The 22,734-nt window shown below is 55.9% G+C and overlaps 1 protein-coding gene across 3 annotated transcripts in view; it reads left to right on the top strand.

The window, feature by feature from the left end:
- Cep170b (centrosomal protein 170B) overlaps positions 1-18,896 on the top strand; it is a 30,132-nt gene extending 11,236 nt beyond the window's left edge. For 2 of the 3 annotated variants that reach the window (XM_074067033.1, XM_074067032.1), the window contains exons 3-19: positions 107-196; positions 1,114-1,194; positions 1,660-1,716; positions 2,793-2,931; positions 4,721-4,825; positions 4,978-5,436; positions 5,714-6,426; positions 6,668-6,841; positions 7,314-7,404; positions 7,574-9,298; positions 10,638-10,878; positions 15,023-15,182; positions 15,497-15,640; positions 15,776-15,864; positions 16,260-16,353; positions 16,507-16,558; positions 16,658-18,896. In XM_074067033.1, coding sequence (XP_073923134.1) covers positions 107-196; positions 1,114-1,194; positions 1,660-1,716; positions 2,793-2,931; positions 4,721-4,825; positions 4,978-5,436; positions 5,714-6,426; positions 6,668-6,841; positions 7,314-7,404; positions 7,574-9,298; positions 10,638-10,878; positions 15,023-15,182; positions 15,497-15,640; positions 15,776-15,864; positions 16,260-16,353; positions 16,507-16,558; positions 16,658-16,905 — 4,662 coding nt within the window. In that variant the 3' untranslated portion in view covers positions 16,906-18,896. The remainder of the gene's footprint in view (positions 1-106; positions 197-1,113; positions 1,195-1,659; positions 1,717-2,792; positions 2,932-4,720; positions 4,826-4,977; positions 5,437-5,713; positions 6,427-6,667; positions 6,842-7,313; positions 7,405-7,573; positions 9,299-10,637; positions 10,879-15,022; positions 15,183-15,496; positions 15,641-15,775; positions 15,865-16,259; positions 16,354-16,506; positions 16,559-16,657) is intronic. The other variant, XM_074067034.1, reaches the window with a different exon arrangement.
- Positions 18,897-22,734: the final 3,838 nt, after the last annotated feature.

Below are 22,734 nucleotides of genomic sequence, written 5' to 3'. Positions count from 1 at the left end.
ATCACAGTGGTATCCCACCCGGGGTGGGCCTGCAGGGGCTTGCTGTGCCTCTCGGGCCTTACTTCTCTGGATAGGGCACCAAGGGCTGTCTGTGTGCTCTCCCTAGTCCCGCAGCGTGGACAAGCAGCATGCTGTCATCAATTATGACCAAGACCGGGATGAGCACTGGGTGAAGGACCTGGGCAGTCTTAATGGGGTGAGTGCTGTAGGTTCTGCCCCTCTGTTCTGGCTGTCCAACTCACATCTGGCCCCACCCCCAAGTCCTGGCCCTGCCTCCAACTCTGGCCCTGACCTGCCCACTGCCTCCCGGTTGGGCAGGAAGCCTCCCTCAGCCTCAGAGGCCAGAAGAGCTGCCCTGCTGGCTGGAATTCCCTCTACTGGGAAGATTGGACCTCTCAGGTGGGCAGGGGAGGCCCTGAGCTGGGAAAGGGTCCCCAAGATGGAAGGAGCTGTGCTGGGTGCCCTCTCCGGGTGTGGGACAGTGTAACCTTCTCTTCTGTGAGTTAGGGGTGACCTTGGCAGGGAGGAAACCAGGAGGAAGGTTCTGACTGCACACTTGGGAAGATTGGGAGGTGGGATGGAAGGATGGAGAGGGCCCTTTCCAAGTACATACATGTCTGTCTGTCCTGGAGATGTCTGTCTGGACATCTCCATTTTTTTTATATTTGGTGGTCATGGAGCATCCTGGGATGCTGTTTAAATAAGAAAACAAGCCATCTGTTTACTCCTGAATGAGGGTCCTACCTACACCAGCCCTGGGGGCCCTGCCTCTACTGTGTGAGCCTAGAGGCAAACCCTGGGCACTACCTCAGAGGCCTGACAAGGCACTCCCAGCCATGGGCCACAGGCCATGCTGGAGTTCCCTTTAGGCCTCTCCTCCCTAGGCCTACCCATCAGAGGCAGTAGCCCCACCTTCAGAGGCTACATGGTGGGCAGGCTTCCCTCTGCTCTCTGTGTGAGCTAGAGAGGGCCCCTGGGGCTGCTGACCCTGGTACCAGCCTGGTCCACACCCAGGCTCTGCAGGGCTAGCAGAGAAGTCTGCTTATGGACTCTGAGCTTGGCCAAGAACTCAGGAAGGGTCTGAAGCCTGAAGCTCACACTTTTCTTCCACAGACGTTTGTCAACGATGTGCGCATCCCGGACCAGAAGTACATCACCCTGAAGCTCAATGATGTCATCCGCTTCGGTTACGATATCTTTTCCTGAGGGACTCCCCTCCTTTGCTCCTCCCTTAGACCTCAAGGTCATAGTCAGTCTATTAACCCAAAGCAGACTAGGGGGCTCAGCCAACATAGCTGGAGCCATTGATGTTAGAGCACCAGGATGAACCTAACACCCAAACCCTGCTCCCTGTCTCTGCTGGTTGAGGCCTACTATCTACCCACCTTCTCAGCCTGGGGTCACACAGAGCCTGGGGAACAACTGTTTGCTCCAGGGGAGCCCAGAGTCCTGGCTTGACCTTGAGGCCACCCAGGCTGGACATTCTGTGCTCTGAACATGGTGGGATGTGGCTGGGCCTCCCTGGAAAGGAGTCTTCCGCTTCGACAGGCACTGAGTCAGCTCACTCACTGCTGGGCCTGGACTCCAGTGCAGGTCTCTGAGCTCCAAGACACAGGTCCAGGTCCTCCTGCTTGTGTTCTCCTTAACACGCAGCCACATCCCAACATGTACGTGCTGGAGCGTGTGCAGCACCGTGTTCCTGAGGAGGCGCTCAAGGTTAGTGTCCCAAGATCCCTGGCCAGGAAGGCTCAGTTCCATGGCCCTGCATCCTCTCCCACTGTCTCTCCCTTGGGCACCCCATCCTGACTGTGGACCATGAACTAGTCCTCCTGGCCTGCTCTGCCAGATGGCCCAGTCTAGCAGGTGGAGAAGTAGCCATTATTCTTCAGGCTTGTGCAGTGACAGATGGTGGGGACAGTTGGGGAGGGGACAGTGAAGGGCCCAGTGACCAGCCTGGTGGAGCTGAGAGGGTTTTTTTGAGCCCTACTGGTGGCTCAGAACACAGTTGACAGGCTTAGCTGGAAGACAGGGACCCCAAGAGCCCGCTGGCAGGAGGCAGAAGCTCACTCTGAGCAGAGTGCACCATTGATGGGCAGGTTGAAGAACCAGACCACTAAGACTCCTGGGCCCACTCATCAGGTTGAGTACAGAGAGGATCCTGATGATGCCACCAAGGGAAGATATGAGGAGGCAGCAGTAGCATGTGGAGACCATGTGGAATTGTGCCCTTGAGTGTGCTAGTGTCACACATGGCCAGAATCCCGGGTGGAACATGAGGGTCCTGGGTGGAGCACAGCAGGCAAGACATCCCTATATTTCTCATTTGTTTGTGGGGTCATGGGGCACAGGTGTAGGGCCCTGCTCAGAGATCCACCAGAAGACCTGAATGGGGTGGGCTTTTTAGTCCCATTTTCCAAGTCAACTTGGGCAATATGGGGTCCTGCAGCCAGAGGAGCAGGGCCAATGTGACCCCACTCTGTTTCACACATAGGCAGGTGGCTCTGCTCCTCAGGGTTCCTGAGCTTCTGACCCCATGCCCTGGGGCCTGTCTCAGGTGGGACTTGGGGGTGGTAGCATCCAGGGCCACCACTCTGATGCTCTCTGCCTACTCCATCCCCCTCACCTCACCGGAAGCTGTGTCTGAGGATCCCCTACCGGGCACAGACCTGGGCTCCCCAGGGCAGGTCTCAGGCTTTGTCCACTCTTGGGGGCATGGAGGAAAGGCAAGGCCTACCCTGGGTGGGGGTGTCCTGAGGCTGACACCCTGTCCCCCACTCCTGGCCTGCCCACAGCATGAGAAGTACACCAGCCAGCTGCAAGTGAGCGTCAAGGGCTCTGTGCCCAAGAGAGGCGAGCCACTGCCAGAGCACACACCCTACTGCGAGTCCTCACACCCCAGGCCAGAGAAGGGGGACCGAAAACCTGGAGGAGGTAGGCTCTGGGTAGTGGGGACAGGGATGGACTGGGCAGGGGTGAACACACAGGATCAGGCTCTGCCTACATTCACTCCTACCTCCCCCCACTGTGCTCCTTTCTCACTATGCTTCAATTCCTCAAATACACATGCTCCCCTTCTCGTGTGGCCTCTCTCCCCAGCTGGCCCTCCTGGGCTCACAGCAGCCAGCAGCCAGAGCACAGGCCGCTCCCCGTAAGTTCATGCGTCTGCGCACGCTGCACATACCCACTTTCCTCAGCCCTCACTCCTCCTGCAATTGAGGGCCCATCAACTGGCCACCCCTGTGCTGTCCAGCAGTTCAAAGGCAGGCATGGTGGTATGGGATGGCTAAGTCACCTTATGCCAGGCATCTAGGAAATTTTGCAGATGACAGGGCCACCAGAGCTGGTGGTGGCTGTGCAGTGAGGTTTGGTCTGTACCTTTGGGTGACTGCTGCCACAGTAGGCAGTGACATTTGGGTCTGGGCGGGACAAGGGGCTGACACAGCAATGGGAGGTGTAGGGAAGTTCTGGCTAGGTGTGTAGGTGTGGGGAGAGGAGTTCTGGCTGGAAGGGACTATGTCTGGGAAATCAGACTCATACTCCAGCCTTTGTCAGAATGGTCACCCTGCTGCCCCAGCCTTGGCCCCACATCTACTGTGTTGCCATGGTCAGCCCCTGCCGCCGCACATGTGGCTGAGAGCAGTCAGCATCTGACTGAGATGCATGTGTGCCCAGAGTGGCAAATCTTCCACCTTCTGGAATCCAGCCTATATTTATCTTTTGGAAGACTGCTGGGGACTGGGAAGATTTCCAAAAAGTCATCTGAGCTCAGAATACCTGTTGGTGTCCATGCTGTGAGTGCACACAGCTAGTGATGGTGGTTTGGAGATGTCCCAAGTTTATGGCAGGTACAGACCACTGGGAAAGCTCACTCCTCAGTCTACAAAACAGACACAGCTTATGGGGAGACACAAACAGGCTTGGGTCCTACAGTTGGGAGGGCATTGCCCAGTGGCAGACACCACCTGCCTCAGTAGTCCCTAGACGCAGCACTGGCTCAAGAATGATGCCCCTAGGGAGGGGCACATCATGCAAACACATCCTCCATTTCCTGGGAACATATTGTGCCTGACAGGTGACCTGGCCTCTGGACCCTCTTGCTGCCTGGGCATGTGAGCAGCTGGGAGCCAGTAACTGTGATTCAGATGGCCACAGGGCCCAGCAGGAGTGGAAAGAGCTTGGGGGGCTGGGACCAGGTTTGGGTACCAGAGCTCTGGGGCACTGGACAGCACTCCTCCCCAGATAGGAACTGGAGACCCAGATTCACATGAAATGTAAATTCTTGGTCAGTGATTCAAACGTTAAAGTCATCCACATTAGCCACTCAGACTACATGGTCCTTAGCCTCCAGGGTCACCTGTTTGTGCCCTGAGCTGTTCTTAGAGTCTTGGAAAGAGGCCTGACCTGGGTGTGGGCTCCTGCTGCCTCACCCTTCTGTCAGCAAGCTCTGGGGCAGAGGATCAGGGCAAGGCTGAGGAGATTGCCTGCCCCATGGAGGGGTTGTGTCCCCAGGGATGGATGAGCACAGCCACCCTGAGAGAGGCCCAGGCAGGGCCAGAGCAGATGAGAATCCAGGTAGATGCAGAAACGGGCTGAGGGCAGTCAGCAGCTAGCCAGGGTCCTGGGAGATGACGCCAGGGCCTGCTCCAGAGCCCTGTCAATTCTGGAGCTCTGTGTTGGGGAATACAGCGACTCAGGGTCTGAACACCCTCCTCCACCGCAGAAGCGGTGGCTTACCGCACGCCCCTGTATGGGCAGCCCTCCTGGTGGGGTGAAGATGACAGTGCTACATCACCCGAGGATCGGCGCCAGGAGGAGCCTTACCAAGGTTGGTCTCGGTGCCCAGTCCATGAGGCCCTTAGCACTCCTGGATGGTGCTGGTGAGGGATGGCCAGGCTTTAAAGTGCCTGTGCTGGGGAATGGAGGAGGGTTGCAGAGGGTGGCTGTCCTGAGGCCTGGTCTGAGGACATTTTCCCCCAGAGCGTCCCAAGGAGCCATTGCCACAGGATGGCGAGCTGGACGGCTTTCGTACCTCTGTTGAGCCTCAGGGCTACTCATTCCGGCGTGAGCCCAGCTACTTTGAGATCCCCACGAAGGAGGTCCCGCAGCCATCACGGCCCCCAGAGGTGCCCACGAAGGATGAGGAGATGGACAGTGGTGGGGTTGCCCCAGTGGTACAGAGCCATGCCTCCTTCACCATTGAGTTTGATGACTGCAGTCCTGGCAAGGTGAAGATCAAGGATCACATCACCAAGTTCTCCCTGCGCCAGCGCCGGCCCCCCGGCAAGGAGGTCACACCTGTGGATATGGTCTCTGCTGAGACCAAGGTGGCCGATTGGCTGGTGCAGAATGACCCAAGCTTGCTGCACCGGGCTGGCCCAGGGGATGATCGCCACAGCACCAAGAGCGACCTGCCCGTCCACACCCGTACCCTGAAGGGTGAGTAGCCCTTCAGTATTCTCTTGTCAGCTTGGCTGATTTTAAAATTTTTCAATGAATAGCTCAAGAACCACCTGCTTGGTCAGGGGAGCAGTGTCCAGGGTCTCTGTTGTGTGGCTCAGCTGCATGTGCTGGGCTCCTGGGGTGGGGGTGGGGGCATCATATCCCCTTCACACGTGAAACTGTGTCTACTTCCCCTTGGGCATGGGGTGGTGAGACACCCCCACCCCCACTCCCCGACTGATTGCCGGTTCCCGATAAGTTGTGGTCCTCCCAGGCCACAAGCATGAGGATGGCACACAGAGCGACTCAGAGGACCCCTTGGCCAAGGCAGCCTCCATGGCAGGGACCTCCACAGAGGCCTGTGGGGAGCAGGTGCGGCTGCAGAGGCAGATCAAGCGGGACCCCCAGGAGCTGCTGCACAACCAGCAGGCATTCGTCATTGAGTTCTTTGACGAGGACACTCCCCGTAAGAAGCGCTCTCAGTCCTTCACACATACCCCATCTGGGGACCCCAAGGCTGACAAGCGTCGTGGCCCTGGGGCTGCTGACAGAGAGCGCCCCAGTGCCCCGGCCCGCACATCAGGCAGCAGCTTGGGACCACAGAGAGCCAGCTCGCTCAAACGGGAGAAGACAGAGGAGCGGTTAGGAAGCACTGCACCTGCCACCCGCACCCCCGGCCGCCCCTTTGGCAGCGTGGGGCGCCGCTCCCGCCTGGCTCAGGACTTCATGGCCCAGTGCCTGCGTGACAGCTCCCCGGCCTCCCGGCCTGGCCCTGAGAAGGTACCCTCAGTGATGCCTGCCCCTCTGACGCCCCGTGGGACCAGCCCTGTGGCCCCCTCAACCCCTCCACCCACTCCAGCTGACCCCCAACTGACCAAGGCTCGCAGACAGGAGGAGGATGACAGCCTTAGTGATGCAGGCACCTACACCATCGAGACAGAGGCGCAGGACAGGGAGGTGGAGGAGGCCCGAAAGATGATTGACCAGGTGCGGTGGGCAGCCAGGACAGGTGTGGGAGGTTGGGGCCAGGAGGGGACTCCAGGGATGGTGGTCATGTTAGGGGGTGGGTGTTGACTTGCTTTAGCCCAGCTCTGGCTTCTGAATCTGGTCTAGCTGGGCAGGAGAGATAGGGTTGTCCACTGGCCCTGCCTCTTTCCTTGACAGGGCTGGATGCACCCTGCTGGATAACCAGGCACTTTTGACCCTTAGTGCTATTTCCTCCTGGCAGGTTTTTGGGGTATTTGAGTCCCCTGAACTCTCCAGAGTGTCCTCAGCCACTTTTCGCCCAGTCATCAGAGGAGATAGAGATGAGTCTAGTGATGGGGGCGTGGCCCAGCGGATGGCCTTACTACAGGAGTTTGCTTCCCGGCCTCAGTGCACAGTCCCCCAGGTGGAGCACCAGGTACAAACCCAGACAGGCATTCTAAGAAGGGCTGGAGCAGGAAGAGGGCATTGTCTGTGCAGGGCTTGAGGTCAGCAGGTCCCTGATGAGGCTGGGTTGGACCTTTCCTCCAAGGGGCCTACTCACCTTGTAGGTGTGCTGGACTGCAGCATGGAGGACTTGGGATCAGGTATTAAGGCCCAAAGTTGAGTAGGGCACCATATGCTGCCCTGTGCAGGGCTAATGGAGTCCAGAGTCAGGGGACAGCTGTAGTCACTGACCTGGTGCTAAGCCCTGAGACAGTGACCCAGGCTTGTCCCTTCTGGTCAGTGGTCCCACTGGGGTCACAAGGCCCGGGTGAGGCTAAGAGGACCTCCTAGCTGCTTTCGTGGGGAAGAGCATGCAATAGGTGTGGGAAACATTGATGGGTGTCTGCTTGTCCTTGGCCTCCATTCTGGGCTTATGTCACACTCTCCTGCCCTTCTCTTTGCAGGGCCTCCTGCTTCCAGGCTCCCCTGGGGGTCAGAAGTGGGTATCTCGCTGGGCCAGCCTGGCTGACAGCTACTCAGACCCAGGTCTGGCAGGTATGTGACCCAGGGATGTTGTAGAGGGTGTGGGCCATGCCAGGGCAGCTTCAGGCCACTGGCAACGGTACCATTTGCCTCATCCTGTGCTTGAGGGTAGGGGGCCAGTGTGCATACAGGGCCTGCAGGCCTGTGACAGCTCTAACTGAACTGGTCTTGTGATTTGCAGAGGATGGCCCTGGACACAGAACTGGAGAGCCTGAGGGGACACTACCTGTGCGTACACGGCGACTGCTCCCTCAGCTACCCAGTGACAGGTCTGACAGCCCTGCAGGCCCCGAGGCTGCCAGGAGAAGTGGGCCAGGGCCACCAGAGCTGGGCAGTGAGCAGGCCAGCCACCTCGTGGGCCAAGAGGACTTGGACCCTGACAGCCTCAGTGATGCCAGTGGGTCAGACGGGGGCCGGGGCCCTGACCTTGGCATGGAGCAGCAGGGGGAGAGACGTAGGAGCCCTCAGGAGGGACCAGCATGGTCCAGAGGCCAGCGCTCTCCAAGGGTCCCTGGGGAGCCAGCCCCCACCTCTTTCTTCATTGGGGACCAGAACGGGGAGAGCACCTTCCCCAGGAAACCATTTGTAGCTCCTGGGGAGGTGGAAGGCTCAGGGAGGGTGGCCCAGACCAGCCCCCCAGCAGGGGATGGCATGTACGTCAGCACCAGTGGGCGGGTGATCATTCAGCTGCACACAGGGCGGTCCGCAGAGCCCAACAGCACTGGCCCAGTTCCACCCAAGGAGGCCCTGGCCTTTGTCCGACAAGAAAGCTTCACCAAGGAGCCGGACAGTGGCCCCTCAGCACCTGGCAAGCTCCCACACATCTCCAGCCACCCCCTCCTGCAGGACCTGGCCACAGCCCGAGCCTCGCGCATGGACTTCCACACTCAGGACACCCACCTGATCTTGAAGGAGACTGAGACAGCCCTGGCGGCCCTGGAGGCCCGACTGCTCTCCAAGTCTGCAGATGAAGTGGGTGAGGAGGGCAGCACCCCCAGGCCACTGGAGGACTCCTTGTCTGGGGATTCAGATGTGGACACAGCCAGTACTGTCAGCCTGCTCAGTGGTAAGAATGGACCCGGCCCAATGACCCCCCAGACCCCAGGGCCACAGAAGGAGACTGTGCTGTCTCCGCCAGCAGCACCAGACCCAGGGGGTGCTGCCCTGGGCAATGCCAGAGACCGGCTGTCAGAGAAGCAAAATCGCCCACCATGCCCAACAGACCTGGGCCGCGGAGATGCAGCCCGACGTCCAGCTGTGCGGCGTGGCCACGGGCCCCGAGGGTCCCTCGACTGGCCTGATGAAGAACGAGGCTCTGGTCTTACCAACTCACACAACACAGACATAGTCACCTCCAACCACGAGGCCACAGAGGCCACTGGAGCAGGTCGGCCAGTGCCTCGCCGGAAACCAGCGCCACCCCCACCGTCCCCAGCCGCTCGGGAAGAGCAGAGCCGTGGCTCCACCAGTGCCCAGAAGGTGCAGCAGGCACTGACCCGCTCTAATAGCCTGTCTACCCCGCGACCCACAAGGGCCTCTCGGCTCAGGCGTGCCCGGCTGGGGGATGCGTCAGACACTGAGGCTGTGGATGGTGAACGGGGGGCCCCAGCCAACCCTGAACCAGCAAGCCGGCCAGCCACAGAACAGTCCAAGAAGCTGACACGCCTGGACATCCTGGCCATGCCCCGGAAGCGGGCTGGCTCCTTCACAGGGCCCAGCGACTCCGAGGTGGCCCCTACCCGCACTGGCTTCTCTGGCCGCAGTGCTGAGCTGTACTGTGCCAGTCGTAAGCCCACCATGGCCGAGGCCCGTGCTGCTGCCAGGAAGGCCACCACCACTGCTGCCAACATGGGCCCCCGCCAGCCTTTCAGCAGGGCTCGCCCAGGCAGCGCCAGATACTCCTCCAGTGAGTGTAGGGCAGTGGGATAGTGGGTGGGCAGGTGGCTAGGGCAGGGTGGACACCAGCAGGTTCTGAGCAGGAGTCACTGTTTCCCAGATTGGGTGAATGTTTTGCATGTGTTCAGGGGCCAAGTGTGTCCACAACCCCTGTGTGGGCAGAAGACCCACTTCCATCCTCCCCGTGGTCTTAAGGTTTGGGCCTCAGGGCTGGCCCTGTCCCTCTTGCTGTACCCAAGATGGCACCCCTAATGACTCATGAGGCCCACACAGAGCCCCAGTCTGCCCACTTGGGGCCTTGAGGAGGGATCTCCCATGGTTCTCTGTCCCCTGTGCTTCCGTGACTGTGAAGCCCAGTGAAAGGCACCAGATATACCTGTGTCTGTCTGGTGAGAGCCTCTCTGACACCCTTCTGAGGCCATAGACCCCGTGGCTGGAGAGGGCTGTATCAGACCCCCATGAGCAGGGCCCCTGCACCACGCCCCAGCATCCATGTATCCAGTGAGAAGGGATGGGCCTCAGTGGCTGCTGGAGCTGGTTCCCTACCTGGGGTGGCAGACATCCCCCACACAGCCTGTCTGCACTGCCCTGTCCAGGGAGCTACGTGAGTGGATTGAGTGGATTGGTGCAAAGTGCTACAGCTGTGCCCCTACCCTTGCTGCTCTTTCCCTGCTCTGACCAGACTTCTCCCTCCAACATCGTCCCACAGCTCTGCCCTGCCTCCTGGGTGCATTGGGCAGAATGGGATAGATGGGGTCATTATGCCTGTGAGCTGAGGACCTCTGCTTGGCAGACTTGTTGTCCCTACCCCACCTGCATCACTGTCAACATGCAGGCCCCACCATATTTGCTGTTCTAAGCTGCTTCAGGACTCAGAACAGTGCCAGGCAAGGAATTGAGGATGCTGCCCTGGGGGGCTGTACCTGAGGACATGGGTCTGATGAATGCGTGGACTTAGCTGACCATAGGCTGTCCCCACCCGCCTGTACAGTTCAACCCTATGCTATGGCTGATCCTTGTGGAAGGCTTACTCAGTTTCTGCCTAGCACTCTTCTCTGTCACCCAGGGCGTGGCTGCCATCTCATCAGGTGCAGATCCATCTCTAGGACACTACACTGTCCCAGGAATGCCAGGCTGCCTGGCTCAGCATGTCCTCCAGGATGGGAGTGGCTCACCATTGCCAGAGCTCAGCAGCTGCTGGTGCTTCTGCTGAGGGCTTTCTGGGTACAGGGATGCCAGCCACTATGCCTGGGCAGGGCCCTTGCCCAGAGGGACTCTGGGGCTTCCACGGGGGCACTGAGTACTGCTCTGTTCTGTTTTTGCTTCTGAAACCAATCCACTCATCCAAGACACGCGTCGCCGGCAGCAAGGCTCGGATTGCACATCCACCTCCGAGGAGGAGTACGGCTCCCACCATGGGTCCCCCAAACACACACGCTCCCATGCCTCAACAGCCACGCAGACACCACGGGCCAATAACTCTGGCCGGGCTCGCTCTCGGCCTCCTGGCTCCCGGGACACAGATGATGAGGAGGAGCCGGACCCTTACGGTTTCATCGTGCAGACAGCAGAGATAGCTGAGATTGCCAGGTGAGTGATGAGTCAGTCAACTCATATGCTTCCCCTCAGCTGAGAGCAGCCTGAGGACAGGGACTGGGCAGAGAGCTCTTCTCTTGGCCCCAAATAGGCTTGGAGAATACTTGAGTGGGTAGGTGGTTATAGATATGTGGGTGGGTGAGTGAGTGGATGGATGGGAGAAAAGGAAGGAAAGGAGGGAAGGAAGGAGAGGGAGGGAGGGAGGGATGGACACGAGGGAGGGAGAGAAGGAAGGAAGGGTAGGTAGGTACATGGATAGATGGGTTGATAGATAGTATGAGTTACTTTTATATTGCTGTAACCAAAATAGCAATTGTTGACTTTGGCTCACAGTTTCAGAGGGTCCAGTGCATGGACACTTGCCCCATGTCCATGGGCATACAGTTATGGCAGCCAGAGTGTGTGGTAGAGGAGGTTCTCACCTCATGGTGGGCAGGAAGCAGAGAAAGGGACACAAAGATGATACACCCCCAGAGATCTGTCCCCAGTGACCCACTTCATCCAGCTAGGTCCTAGTAACATTCCAGAATAGCACCACCAGCTGGGGACCAGGTCTCACCACATGAGTGTTGGGGGATATTTTATTTTCAAGCCATAACATTTTTTTTCACACTTTTTAAAATTCATATTTGCATACAATGTCTGGGTCATTTCTCCCCCCCTTCCCCCACCCGTCCCTTACCCCCCCCATAACATTCTGCCCCAAGACCCCAAAGACTCATGGCCATCTCATAATGCAAAAAGCATTTAGTCCATCTCCTAGAGCCCCTAAGTCTTAACAGGTCAACATTGTTCAAAAGTCTAAGTTCAACGTCTTTGAGATTCAAGGCAAACTCTTAGGTGTGAACCCCTGTAAAATCAAAAGAAAGTTACATACTTCCAAGTTACAATGGCACAGAGTAAACTTTCCCATTCCAAAAGGGAGAAATAGAATAGTAAGACCAAACCCCAGCAAATTCTATAGCTCTGTCCAGCATCCAGGGCACATGGTATCAGGATGTGATCTCTAATAGTCTTGGGCAGCCCTGCCACAATGGCCATGAGTGCTTGTAGCCTCCATGGCCTTTCTCCTGGGCCACACTTTGTCTGTCATCCCAGGCCTTCCTTTGAAATCTCAGTGGAAGCCTCCATAATTGGAAACTTTTGCATCTGTATGTCTGTAAAGCCAGCATCATGTGGATGATGTCATGGTCTTTGACCAGCTCAAGCAGCAGCCAGGTCCCCATGGTCCATGGTTGCCGTGATCTCTGAATTCCTGGGCAGCTGAACCCAGGAAAACACTTCCCTGAACAGCTCTGTGGAAGGAGGATATCCCTGTGCCAAATCTTTCAGATAATTTTATAATTTTATACTCTCAAGCCTGCAATGGGTGGGGTCTGGTCAATTCCTGACATACCCTCAATGACTCTTTCCTATGATCCCAGTGCAAAGTGCTTGGCTTCTTTCTATGGGCACTAATCTCTTTAGCAACCACATCCTCCACAACTTGTAACTGGCTCCTTTTCTGTCCAGATTGCACTTTCCACTCTGCCTTTTGCTCCTGATTCTCACTGTAAGTCTGGCTAAAAGCCACCAGCATTGACCATGCCATAGTCTGAATGTTGGACTATATTGAAATTTTTTCCAATGGATTAGTCTAACCTTGGGCTGGTGTAGTAGCTGAAGTGGTAGAACACCTGCCTGGCAAGTGTGAATCTCTGAATTCAAACCCCAGTACCACCACACACAAACACACACACACACACACACACACACACACACACACACACACAAGTAATTATTCTAGCCTTAAATTCAGTCTTCCACAAAGTCTCAGGACACAGACAAAATCTAGACAAGTTCTTTGCCAGAATGTAACCCACATGGTCTCCAGTCCATTTCCCAATAGAGTCCTCATTGCTATCTGAAACCTCAAGAGCCTGGCCTTCGCTGTCCACATTGCTATTGACATTCTAGTCTTCTGGGCTCACACCAGAATCACCCCTTATGTTCTGCCTGTAGCATTTCTAGGGCATCTCTAACCCCACTTCTCCAAACTCTTCTACATTCTCTTTCAAACAAGTTCCAAAACCTTCTAGACCACTTGGTCTGGTAATCACAGCATTGATGCCACTCCTAGTGCCAATTTTCTGTATTAGTTTAGCATCTCTGTGACCAAAATAACTGAGAACAACTAAAGAGAGGAATTATTTTGGCTCAGAGGATTCAGTTAATGGTTACTTGGACAGAACATCATGACAGCAGGAGTGTGTGGTGGAGGAGGTTCTCACCTAATGGCAGATGGAAATTAGAGAAAGGGACACAGGAATGATATGCCCTCAAGGACCCGCCCTCAGTAATCTACTTCTTTGAGCTGAAAGTTTCCATATCTTCCCAAAGCAGTACCATCAACTGGAGACCAAAAGTTCACCACATAAGCCTATTGGGGATATTTCATATTCACATCATAACAGATGGGTAGGTGGGGTAGGTACATGAATGAATAGGATGGACGGATGGATGGGTGGGTGAGTAGGTGGATGGATGGATAGATGGACAAGTTGTTGCATGGGTGGGTGGGTCACTTGATGGATGATTCAGTTGGTAGGTGGATAGCTAAGCTAGTGAATGGGTAGATGGATGGAGATCTGCTAAGGAAGATGGGGTACCTTGGGTACAAGGAGGGTTCCGCCAAGGTTTTTACTAAAAATAAACTTCCTGACATGGTCATTCAGCAGCAGCAGAGGCCCATCTCTGGGTCAGATGCTGGGGAGGACGGTGAAGGGAATTAGTACAGGCAAGAGGGTCTCTCATTTATTGAGCAGTGATCCATGCCACAATGTAGGTCATGCCCTACTAGGCTTGTGGAGGGGCAGGAGGAGCACCAGGGCTTGGGTGGCCAGCAGGTGTTTCTGTTGAGGATGCTGATGTTGAGAGCCCATGAGGCACCTGGGAAGACGTGATCAGAGGCAGGTGGCATGGACATTGTCACCACAAAGATGGCAACTGAGGCCTTGGTAGGGTAAAATGAGGAGGGATGGGACAGAGCTCTTGGGTGGTTGGGGTGATGCTGCCTGTGCAGAGTGGTGGGGAAATAGGTGTAGGGCTTCCTAGGGACCTTTAGGTGGAGGCACCATATCTGGGTGAGAAGAGAAGGGGGCTGGAGTTCCTCAGGCTTCAGCAGGGCTGGAGAAGAGAGAGGAGGGAGAGGGATGCGTGAGGGATCTTGAGGTCTCTGCTTTCCAAGTGTGTGAGTGTATCAGCTTGCTAAGACACAGGAGATGGGAGCAACGTGCCTCCTGGGCAGAAAGGAGCCCAAGGATGGTAGTATAGGGAGGTCTGGGGGCATGAGGGGTAGTACCCTGAGGCAGGGCACATGTACATGTCAGTTTGGTGTCACCTGGAGTTGGAGGGATGTCTGATGTAGGAAGGGTAGGACCCAGTGTGTGGGGGTTCCCAGCTTTGAGGGACAGCATGGGCTGGGGGGCACAGGTGGGAGGTCCTGCTGGATATGGAGGGGTAGGTGTGATGGTAGCCCTTGGGGAAGCTGGAGGCAGAGACCCAATCTTCTAAGGGTCCCCGGGCCAGGGTATGGCCCCTAGCTAGCCCTTGGGGTGGGAAGAGTGGTATTGCTGGTGCTGGAGTGCTGAAAAAGCCTGAGGTGGGGTCTGGCCCCATGAGGACATGCTGATTGTGGGTCTAACTAGCTGATAGGGAAGGTGATGCAGACTGGGCATAATTAGGGGCCTCACCAAGAAGCTACACATGGGCCTGGGAGCTCTTGGCAGTAGGGGCAGAGAGCTGCTTCTATCCTCCACTGGGTGCGGCCTTCGTCTGGCTTCCCAGGGGCTTTGTCAGGATGGAAGTGTCCCCTGCCCTTTTTGTGCATGGTGGTGGGGAATAGCTGTCTTCCCATCCTTATTGGACCCCTTTTTAGTGCATGATGGAGTTCCTCCATCTGTGGCTTGGGTCTAGGCCACTTGTGCTCAGCGAGCAGTGCCTGAAATGGTGGAGTTGGTCCTGCTCCTCTGGAGGAGGCATGCTTGCGGTGGGAAGACAACTTCGAGACCTTTTGGCTCCTGCTGTCTCCTCTTCCTCCCTGCTGGGGCTTTCCTGAGAGGATCCCTGCAGAACCTGCTATCTTTCCTGCTGACTGCAGGTTGAGCCAGACACTGGTGAAGGATGTCGCTATCCTGGCCCGGGAAATCCATGATGTGGCTGGAGATGGTGACTTGCTGGGCTCATCAGGGCCCACTCATAGCCCCTCTCTTGGGAACATGCCCAACACCCCTGCCTCCACCATCTCCGCCCATGAGGAGGTAAGCCCAGAGCTTTCTGGATACACACACTAGGCAGGGTACTCATCTACCAGAGCAAAGGGCAGGCAGAGGGTGGTGGAAGCCATGGTCACTACCCTACCCTGCACATCCTGTGCTCTGAGGAGTCAAATGCAGTTGTGTGCTTGTCCTGAAGCTCAGCTGCCTCCACCTAAATGGGCATCTGGAGGGACCCCGAGCAGATGGGGCATGAGGGCCTGCTGTGTGGTAGTGGAGGGCTTTCCAGCCCCTGGCTATTACCCTCAGCACAGTGAGCCAATAGCACCCCCTCTACCCACCCCTCTCACCTTCTGCAGCTCGTGCAGCGCATCCCTGAGGCCAGCCTCAACTTCCAGAAGGTGCCACCTGGCTCCCTGAACTCTCGGGACTATGACCAGAACATGAACGACAGCTGTGAAGATGCCATGGCCAACAAGACAAGGCCTCGGAACCGTGAGGAGGCATGGAGACCCCTCCTCACACAATGCTCAGCTGTGCAGGGTGGGGGGGTTATCTTGGCTGGCGTCTAAGGTATGAAGAGCGAGGGGGCTTCCTGGGGGGCTGCTGTGGCCATGCTAATGCCTGGGTCCTTGCAGGTGATCTTTGATAACCTGATGCTGAACCCAGTGTCCCAGCTGTCACATGCCATCCGCGAGAACACAGAGCATCTCACTGAAAAGATGAAGTGAGTTGGCAGCCCCCAGGCACAGATATAAATGTGCACATGGACTGGGACCTTGCTGGTCCTGATGTCCAGGTGGGGGCATGTGACCTGATGGGTGCCTGTGTGTGCACCTATGCATGAGGTTGTGTATGTGGCTCCCAGCAGGCAGACTCTGTACTTGGGGAGCCCCCACCTCCTCTCTCCAGTCTTTGTCCCCAGGCCAGTTGTCCCCAACCCTGGTGTCAAGCAGAGGTGGGTTCCATAGTGCAAGCTAGCCCTGGTCTTGCTCCTGTTCTGGGTCTCAGTTTCCCTCTTGACCCAGGAGTGGTTGGTGTGAGCTTCCCACAACAGGGGAGAGGTCTGGGTGTCATGCCTCAGTTCCCTTGTCAGCACATCATTCTGATCCCCACCCCTAGGATCCTCTTCCAGAACACGGGCCGAGCATGGGAGGACCTGGAGGCCAGGATCAATGCTGAGAATGAGGTGCCCATCCTGAAGACATCCAACAAGGTGAGGACTGGGACCACGTGAGACAGGCAGTTTCCTGGGCCTGGGTTTGCCCAGCTGGTTCAAGCTGTGACCTGACTCCTGCCTGGAGCCCCCAAAAGAGGGAAAGGCCCATGGGTGGTGTGCTCTACCTACCCTCCCTTCTACCCTCTCCAGGAAATCAGCTCCATCCTGAAAGAACTGCGGCGTGTGCAGAAGCAGCTTGAAGGTGGGTGTGGCCCAAACCTGGGGCAGGTGATGGTGGCCGTAGGGATGCCATGAATTCAGGCTAACCTGACCCTCATCTCCCCTGTCCCTCCTTCCCCAGTTATCAATGCCATCGTGGACCCCAGTGTGAACCTGGATCTGCTCACGGGGAACAGGGGTTCCACGGGCCCAGCCCAGCCTGGATTCGGGAAGGGCCGGACGGCAGCCCAAAGCCCATCCTCATCTTCCTCAGTAGAGACCTTGCTCCCGGCTGTGCCCTTGAGGAGTTTCCCACAGCGGGCCAACTGCGGACTACCTGGTGTCCCAGAGCCCGTCTTCCTCCCTGATGCAGAGAGGTTCCTGATCTAGGCCACCTGGCTGGGCGAGGCCAGTCTCCCATGTGCGTGTGTCCTGTGTCTGCCTGTCCACCTCATGGCCCACTTGCCTGGCCACAGGCCATTCTCTGTGAAAACCCCATACGTGCCATAACCCCATGGATGGATGCCTCCCATGCCCAGGCCCCCATCTTAACCCCAACCACCTTGTTTGGCCCCACAGCCACCCTCACCCTGGGGTCTCCTGGCCCAGCTCCTGATGTGGCTGCTGCCAAGGGCAGGCCCTTGGGGGCACGTATTCACCTCCTCTCCTTCGCTGTTGTTTTTGTTATTAGCTTTAAGAGAAAGTAGTTTATGCCATCACCGCGCCCCACCAGGCCTGACCCTAATGCTGCCCTCAATTTGGAAGGCCCTGCCTGGCCTTACTTGGGAGGCCCTGTTCTGAGCAGTCATGTCCCTATGTGCTGGCCTGAAGCCAGCAGAGGAAGAGGGGCTAGGTCCTGGGGCCACTTAATGCCAAACATGGAGCTGAGGAGGGCTTGGGCATGTCCCTAGGACTGTCCCAAGGAGGTACTTGCCCAGTGGCTCCCACCTGAGCCCAGGGCTGTAATTGCCCCAGCATTCAGCATCCTGGGCAGATGAGTGGCCTATGGAGGCGTTTGGGGCAGGAACCTCACAGCTCCAAACCTTCAGTGCCAACACAACTGCCAAACCCACTGAGTTTAGGGGCTGCCTCAAGCCCTCTGGAGTGTGGGCCTGTATGGCAACAGCTGGTCTGCTCACACAGGAGTGCACAGGTGTAGAGAGTGTCCATGCAGAGCCAGTTCAGGCATGCCTCCATACTGCACGCGAGTTACAGGTTCATCCCAGCCAGGGACACTGGGCTTCTAGTGGGCCTGGATGTGGCTGGGTGGGCAAGCATCACCTTTGGTGGAGGTGAGCACTGGACCAAAGTGGCTGTAAAGCAGAATTCCAGAAGCTCCCACTTGTCAACGGCCATACCACCCTGAACACGCCCAATCTCTTGATCTTGGACGCTAAGCAGGGTCAGGTCTGGTTAGTACTTGGATGGGAGACGGAAGCTCCCTCTCGTCTTAGTGGTCTAGACAATGTGCACTCCCTTGGCCTCATACTTGCCCTCCTGGATGATGTGAGCATCCGTAACAGGCTCCTGTGATCCCTTGTGGGAGTGGGACAGGAGCAGCCCCAGGATGGCTTATGCTTTCTCAGGATTCTCTCAGTGGGGAAACGCCAGGCAAACAGAGCATGGCCCCTCTGCTGCTGCCCTGTGGGGCAGCCAGTGTTTCTGGAACCACTAAGCCAAAGAGCCCATTGGCTGTGGTGGGGTGGGAGTGTCCTGCTTGGACCAGACTGGCATGAGTGTGCCCTTTGCCCCTCCTGGCGTTTGTGTGGGTGTTTGGACCTGGTTGGGGCTCAACTTCTGAAGGAGAGGTGGCTGTGAGGTAGGGACTCAGAGCCTGCAGAGGGTGACATGGGTCTCCCTGTTTACATTTAGCTGATGTGGAGTCATGCACAGGTCCTGTGTGCCTCTGTGACCCCAGCCCACCTGATGTTTACGTATGTGTGTGTGGGGGGGGTGGCGGGATCCCTGCCCAGCCCCCCCCAAGAGCCTGCTGTCCACTCGGAGGAGGTGCTAGCCTGGCCCATTGGGCCATTGCCCACCCCTGCATGCCCTGCACAGTTGCCCATGGTCTGTCTTTTGGAAATGAGCAGTGGCCATTCACCTTTGTCCAAGACTCCTCGTCCACTCCTCCCACCCCTAGTCACCTCTGTATAATTTTTTTTATGCACAAATTGGTGTTCCTCCCTATGTCAAGTTCCTTTGTTCCCCCTCCCTCCCCCAGCCTTCAGCCTGGGATCGGTGACTTGCCTGGTTTCTCAGAAGGGTCTCTCTGTACATTGTTCTCAGGTGGTCTTGTGGATGTCTATCAGAAAATGGTTATTTTATATGACTTGTCATGGAATTTGTTCTATTAAATCATTCTTCTATCTTGTGGCAGCACATGGGCGATTGCCAGTTTGGTCCACTTCTTCACTGATGGTGTTGGGGTAGGGAGCATTGCCCTGGGGCCCAAGGAGTCTCTTCATGGGCTGGAAAACACACTGCAGTTCAAAGATGTGCCACCAGGTGGTGGCCTAAGCAAGAAAGCAAAGCAGATGTTTCTTCCTTAAAAACCATTTTATTACAACCATACAACATTCAAGAACACTCTTTACAAGTATGCCTGAACTGCATAAAATAGGCATCAGGGTGAGGAGACAGGCACTGTGCTGGGAACCCTTGCCACCCCAAGTCTCTCTGTAGCTTTGGAAAAGACCCCTGACGTCTCACCACTGAACTGTGCCTACAGTTCAGGAGTTTCACACTGAAGGGCAGTCACTGTCCCACCACAAGGGTGGCCAGCTCAGAAGCCTGCACACTTAGGCATTCAGCCTGTTCCTAAGCCAGCTTAGCTGGTTTACCAGCAGAGATCATCAGAGACTTGGACTGTGGCAGCCTATAGTGGAGGAGGCAACCTGGTGAATGGTGGCTCACCTGCTGAACTGAGTGAGCTTCAGCTGCCAGCTTGGCCTGCGGTCTTATGTCTGAACTCCTTGTCTGAGGCTGGCTTCTGCTTCCCAACAGGAAAAGCAGGAACAGTGCTTTTGACCTCTGCATGCCCAGCACCTCTCAGGGGCCGAGGCAGGGCAGTGTGCATCTACTCCCATACCAAGGTGGATGGATGGATGCCCTGGCAGGCAGACAGACAGGTGTATACAACCTCCTGTGTTAAGTCCCTCGTCCCTCCACTCCTGAGCATGGCCATTGGAGAAAATATCACCAAATGTTTCCCTGGCAATGACATTTATGCCCTCCAACACCCCTCCCCATCTTGGAGACATGTCTGAGGCGAGGCTGCAGGAAGTGGGAGGGGACAGTGGATAAGCTACCCACCAAGAACATGGCCAAGTTGGGACTCCACCGGCCTCCTCCTGGCCACGATAGGCTCTCTCACCTTGCCACTTGAGTCCCACTACTGGGATGATATCCCTGGGCTGACCACCTTTGTGGAGAAGGGTGAGCGAGGCTGGATAGGGGGTCCCAGAAAGTCCTCTGAGCAGATAACCCAGGTGCCCAGTATCTGCGGGAGGTGGAGGTGAGGCCTCAGCTCCGGATCTGGGAGGAGAGGCAGGTGGAGGTGGGGCACCTGGAGGGGCCAGGTGGCTAGGATTTGGTGGTGAGCTCAAGGGTCAGGGCTCTCTCTAGGGAGTGAGGGCTTCTTTTTCCTTGTTTGGGCAGATGGGAGTAAAGAAGGTCTTGACAGTGAGTCCACCATGGGGAGAACAGTTTGGCTTCATGGCGAATGGATTGGGGACCTGAGCCAAGATAATGCCAAGATGTCCAGGTTCACTTGGTCAGAAACGGAGGGCAGGGCAGCAGAAGGTGTGTAGATGAGATGGTGAGCTCACAGGACAGTCTGGGATGCTCTTAGGAAGTCATCTTGGGGTTTGGGAGTGAAGACGGTGGCTCAGTGGTCCCGAACCTGCTTTGAGTCTTGGATCATTTGTGGAAATGAACAAAAGCACACAAATACATAGATACATGAATTCGTCTCCAGTTAATTTTGTTGTGGCAGCCTGATCCCCAGAAAGAATTGGGCTTGCTTGATATATTTAATTTTTTTTCTTTTTGGTGGTACTGGGGTTTGAATTCTGGGCCTTGTGCTTGCTAGGCAAGTGCCCTGTCTTATTTTCTTGAGCAACTTTTTTTTTTTTGAGTACTTGTTTTCTGAAAAAATTATCCTGGAAAAGAAAAGCCAATTTTTTTTGTTTTGTTTTGTTTTTGATACAGGATCTCCCTATGTAACCCAGGCTGGTCTCAAACTCATGATACCTCCCAAGTGGGCTTTGAACTCAGGGCTTTGCACTCACAAAGCAGGCACTCTACCAGTTGAACCACACCTCCAGTTCATTTTGCTCTAGTTATTTTGGAGATGGGGGTCTCTCAAACTATGGACCCCAAACTGCGATCTTCCAGATCTCAGCTAGGATTGCAGGCATGAGCCACCAGTACATCCACGTATTTTCTACATAAAATAATGGCTTTCTGTGGTGCATGCCTGCAATCCCATTACTTGGGAGGTATCATAAAACAAAGTGTTTTTGTCTTCACTTTGTTTCAAAATGTGTCTTTGTGGGGTAATGTCTCATTACTTGTCAGCCGTGGTAAGGGACCTTTTATACCCCAAACTAGCGTCAGCTTACAAAGCCACTTAATCTCACAGCAAGCACTACCGAGACACACGAGTCATGGAAGCAAGGCTGCCAGGACTTCTCTCCAATGTGTCCACATGGGTTTGCCACTAGAAACTGAAGGAGACACAGCTGTGCATGAGGAGGACCAAGGTAATGCTCATTTGACCTCACTCTCCCTACTCTTGCAGCTCTACCCTCCATTTCACAGGGGAGCCCCAGCCTCATGGCCTCACAGCCTTTCCTGACCACTCCTCAGGTGCTCAGAACGTGGGTTTCACCACATGAGGTGTATCCAAGATGGAGAACACTAGGGACACTGAGCCACCCTTGGGTTTGACTTTTGTCACTCACATCATAGGGCAAGGGGACCACAGAGCAAACTCCAGACACAGGGAATCTTCTCCATTCAGTCTGAAGGTCTGGGCCTTTTACCTGGCAGTCTGGGTGCATGCAAATTGTTTGGGTTACATAGCAGCACCTAACAGCAGGGGACATACTCTGAGAAGTAAGTTGTTAGGCCACTTGTCATTGTGTGACATCACAGCATATGCTTACGTAAACCCAGGCGGTGTGACAGATGGGCTTGCAGAACCCTTGTAAGAGTGGGGCAGGCCCTCCTCCACCTGCAGACTATTCCTGCAGAACACAAGAAGCCAGGGTCCTATCTCTACCTTGCTCTCAAACATTCACATGGCACGGCTGTCCAGGTAGGAGAAAACAGCCTGTTCTACACTTCAGCCTGAGCCCAAGAGGAAGCCAGGCTCCCTTCCTCACCCAGAGTCCCCAGAGACCTAGACCTTAGAATACAGCCTGGGACACAGCAACATTTAGGCATCCAGTGACCCAACCAGAAGGCAGAGACTGCCTGACTGTGGCCTAGAGAGGAGGACCAACCCCAAGGCCAGATTAAGGCATTGTCCCACAGCAAGTGGAGGGACTGGGCTCTCTTCTCCATATACTACCTGGTCTACCAGGCTGGCCACAGGATGCTGCTGTTAGGCCCTGCCCTCAGGAATGCCTCCCACCCAAGCAAGATTGGTGTACTTTCCCTGCGACACTCTGTGGCCAGCACCCTGGACAGAGGCCCACTGTCCGCTGACATTGAGGAGGGAAGCCAACACCCAGACCTGGTTCAAAGTAGGGGCTGTTCTCAAGGCCCCAGTCTGAAGGGCAACAGGGTCCTGTACTAAGGAGACCCTGGTGAGAAACTCCAGCCAAGGCTACCTTCTTGGATGGGCAGTGGGCTGTCCTACCTGCATTGTCCAGCACTGAGGTTCCACTGCCACCATACCCCAGTCTCCTTTGGAGCAAGATATAGCCTGTGACCAAGTCTAGGTCAAGTTCTAGATCACAGATAAGTAGAAGAATCCTGTGGGACCTCTAGGAAGTCTCCTCTGACATGTCCTTTATTCTCTGCTTGGAATGTGGAGGTAATGGCTGAGCTCTAGGAGCCCTTGTAGGGCCATACAGCTTCAAATTATACATATTGAAAGCTGAGAGCTGGAGGGACCTGGATCTTGAAGGCTACGAGTCAATGCCATGAACCTGAACATGGTTGGTGTTTAGTCAACTTTTCATTGCTGTGACAAAAACCCAACATAAACAA

The sequence above is a fragment of the Castor canadensis genome, chromosome 3, assembly GCF_047511655.1.
Source record: "Castor canadensis chromosome 3, mCasCan1.hap1v2, whole genome shotgun sequence".
Lineage (NCBI taxonomy): Eukaryota > Metazoa > Chordata > Mammalia > Rodentia > Castoridae > Castor > Castor canadensis.
This window is presented reverse-complemented; position numbering and strand designations above follow the sequence as displayed.